Genomic DNA, 2,488 nt, shown 5'->3' on the forward strand with positions numbered 1-2,488 from the left:
TTGGGCTGCGTGGGCTGCAGGGGCTGCGCCGGGATGCAGGCACGCCGGGCCGGGATGCCGGAGGGATGCAGGATGCGGGAGGGATGCGGGATGCTGGCACACTCTGCTGGGATGCAGGAGGGATGCAGGGTGTGGATGCAGGATGCAAGCGTGCCCTGCTGGGATGCAGGCAGGATGCAATATGCAAGCACACAGTGCCAGGATGCAGGCACGCTGTGCCAGAATGCGGGAGGGATGCAGGATGCAGGCGTGCTGTGCCAGGATGCAGGCGGGATGCGTGCCAGGACATGAGCACACTGTGTAAGGCCATGCTCCCACTGAGCCCAGGGCAGCCAGGAGGGAGCCCAGAGAGCTCTCAGGCCCCATCTGGGAAACAGAGCAGCTTGTGATCTGCAGTGTAAAGATGGCATCTCACCGGCCTAAGGAAAGAAGGGATAAATTTAAATCCCAGCCCCAGTTCTGTAGGGAAGTGTCATTGTTTTCTGTGATACTTGAAAGTGCTGACAGTGTTGCAGGAGCAGGGGCAGGGCTCCCAGGGAGTCATGCTGGATGCCCCTGCCATGGGGACAGGGACAAGGAGAGTCCAGGGGTGCCTGGGGGTGAGCCCTCCTTTCCCTTGGAGCTCCCTCACCCCTGTGCACACAGTCAGTCACGTGTGGGCTGCAGGAAAAGCCAGACTGTTTTCCTCCCCTTAGCTTGTCCCTTTCAGAGGGACCCTCAGGGTCAGCTTCAGGGTTTTCAGAATGTTTCATTTTTCAGACCCGCATTTCCTTACCATTTCCTGAGATCTCAGGACCCCCAGAAGTTTGGAGAGAGCAGCCAAGCTGGGAAACCAGAGGAACAGGGCTGAGATTAGATGGTTTTGGGATCAGTGGGTCAGGGTGTGAGCCCCAGGGTCCGAGGCCAGCAGAGCTGCTGTGCCCACACTGCTGCCAGTGCCACAGCTGGCTCAGATCTCCTGTAACAGGAAGTGCCGTTGTGCGCGTGCCCCAAAAAATTCAATTCTTCCTCTTTTCCTCTTCCCCTGTGGCAGGGGTGAGGCGGCGAGTGGCTCCGGGGAGCCCAGGCTGGCTCCATGTATCCCGAATCCACCACTGACTCCCCAGCGCGACTCTCGCTGCGGCAGACGGGCTCCCCAGGGATGATTTACAGGTAAGGCTGCAGGGCAGCGCTGGGGGGACTCTGTGGGGCTTCAAACCCAAGCCTGTGGCAACCCAGAACCACCACGCTCCCTGAAACTGCTCTGATACTCCTAAACTGCCCTGGCATGCTTTGTGCAAAGGATTCCAGCACAAAATCCTCACACAGCAGCAGCGTTTTGGGGCGCTGGTGCCTGTTATGGGCATAGAGGGCACTTTCAGGGTCGTGCCAGTGCCTGCTGCAGTGTCCACTGTGCTGTGACTTGGTGGGTGCCACTGGCCCTTCCCACAGCCACTGACTCTGCCACTCACTCCTGCTCCTCCTTTCTAACGGGGTTTGTGGCATCTTTCTTCTCTCTCCCCTTTGCTGTCGGAAGCGCGAGATACGGGAGCCCCAAGCGCCAGCTCCAGTTCTACAGGTAACCAGGCCCTTCCCCCTCCCCAAAACCCCCCCAGCAAGTGGCTGTGGCTCCTGCCCATGCCCAGATAATGCTGGCACAGCACTGCCCTGCCCGGTGTGCCAGGGTCCCTGTGTGTGGGATGGGCATCACATGTGTGGCATCGCCTGCTCGTGGGTTCAGAAGTGCAGTGTGGGGACCCTGGGGTGTGGCTGGGTGGGGGGGGGAACTGTTCTCACAGGCTGTTCAAGCAGCACAGTGTGGCCACATGGCTGTGGGGGTCAGCCACTGTGGGGTGTGGGGCTCAGCTCAGCTTGGGGGAGCGTCCCATGCCAGTTCTGTGCCTGGAGAAGCCCTTAGCTTTTCCCAAGAGCAGCTCTGGGAAACCAGCCAGCTGGTCTGTGGCTCCTGCTATTAGGAGCAGTCTCAAAGTGGTTCAGGAGGCAACATTCGCCTCCATCACCCTTTTACTGTCTGAAGTGAGGGCGGCACTTCCCCACACACTCTGCCAGCAGCTGCTCCAGCACTCCCAGGGCCACAGCAGCCCAGTGGTGTGGGACTGGGTCTGGCCTGGCTGCTGTGGGGTGAGGGACTGGGGGCTTCCCCTCGACAAAAGTGTAGCCCCCCTACTCCATCCCACACGTGACGGGAGGAGGTGAGAGGGGTTGGCAATGGGATGGCTCAGTGGCACTGACAGTGTCTGTCCCAGTGCTGCCACCAGCACTGCCAAGACCCAGCAATGGGCAAGTTTGGGTTGCCAAACTGGTCTGAACCACTGGACACATGTGGTGCAAAAGGCTCCCAAGGCCAACAGGCAGGAGCTCATCCGTAGCTGCCTTCAGGCAGCAGCCACCTGTGCTCCTCACCCTGTTCCGTTTCGGGGCTCCCTCCTGCTGGAGGCTGCCTTTCAGTCCTGCCATCGGTCCTGCCACACCCCAGCCCCGCCTGCAC

At 60.3% G+C, this 2,488-nt stretch overlaps 1 protein-coding gene across 1 annotated transcript in view; it reads left to right on the forward strand.

Moving 5' to 3' along the window:
* The first annotated feature begins 1,008 nt into the window (after nucleotides 1-1,008).
* The window catches only part of KCNAB2 (potassium voltage-gated channel subfamily A regulatory beta subunit 2), a 12,620-nt gene continuing 11,140 nt past the window's right edge, over nucleotides 1,009-2,488 (forward strand). Inside the window, exons 1-2 of the mRNA XM_005427451.2 lie at nucleotides 1,009-1,152; nucleotides 1,517-1,558. Coding sequence (XP_005427508.1) covers nucleotides 1,076-1,152; nucleotides 1,517-1,558 — 119 coding nt within the window. The 5' untranslated portion in view covers nucleotides 1,009-1,075. The remainder of the gene's footprint in view (nucleotides 1,153-1,516; nucleotides 1,559-2,488) is intronic.

Source organism: Geospiza fortis, unplaced genomic scaffold, assembly GCF_000277835.1.
Source record: "Geospiza fortis unplaced genomic scaffold, GeoFor_1.0 scaffold132, whole genome shotgun sequence".
NCBI classification, from domain to species: Eukaryota; Metazoa; Chordata; class Aves; order Passeriformes; family Thraupidae; genus Geospiza; species Geospiza fortis.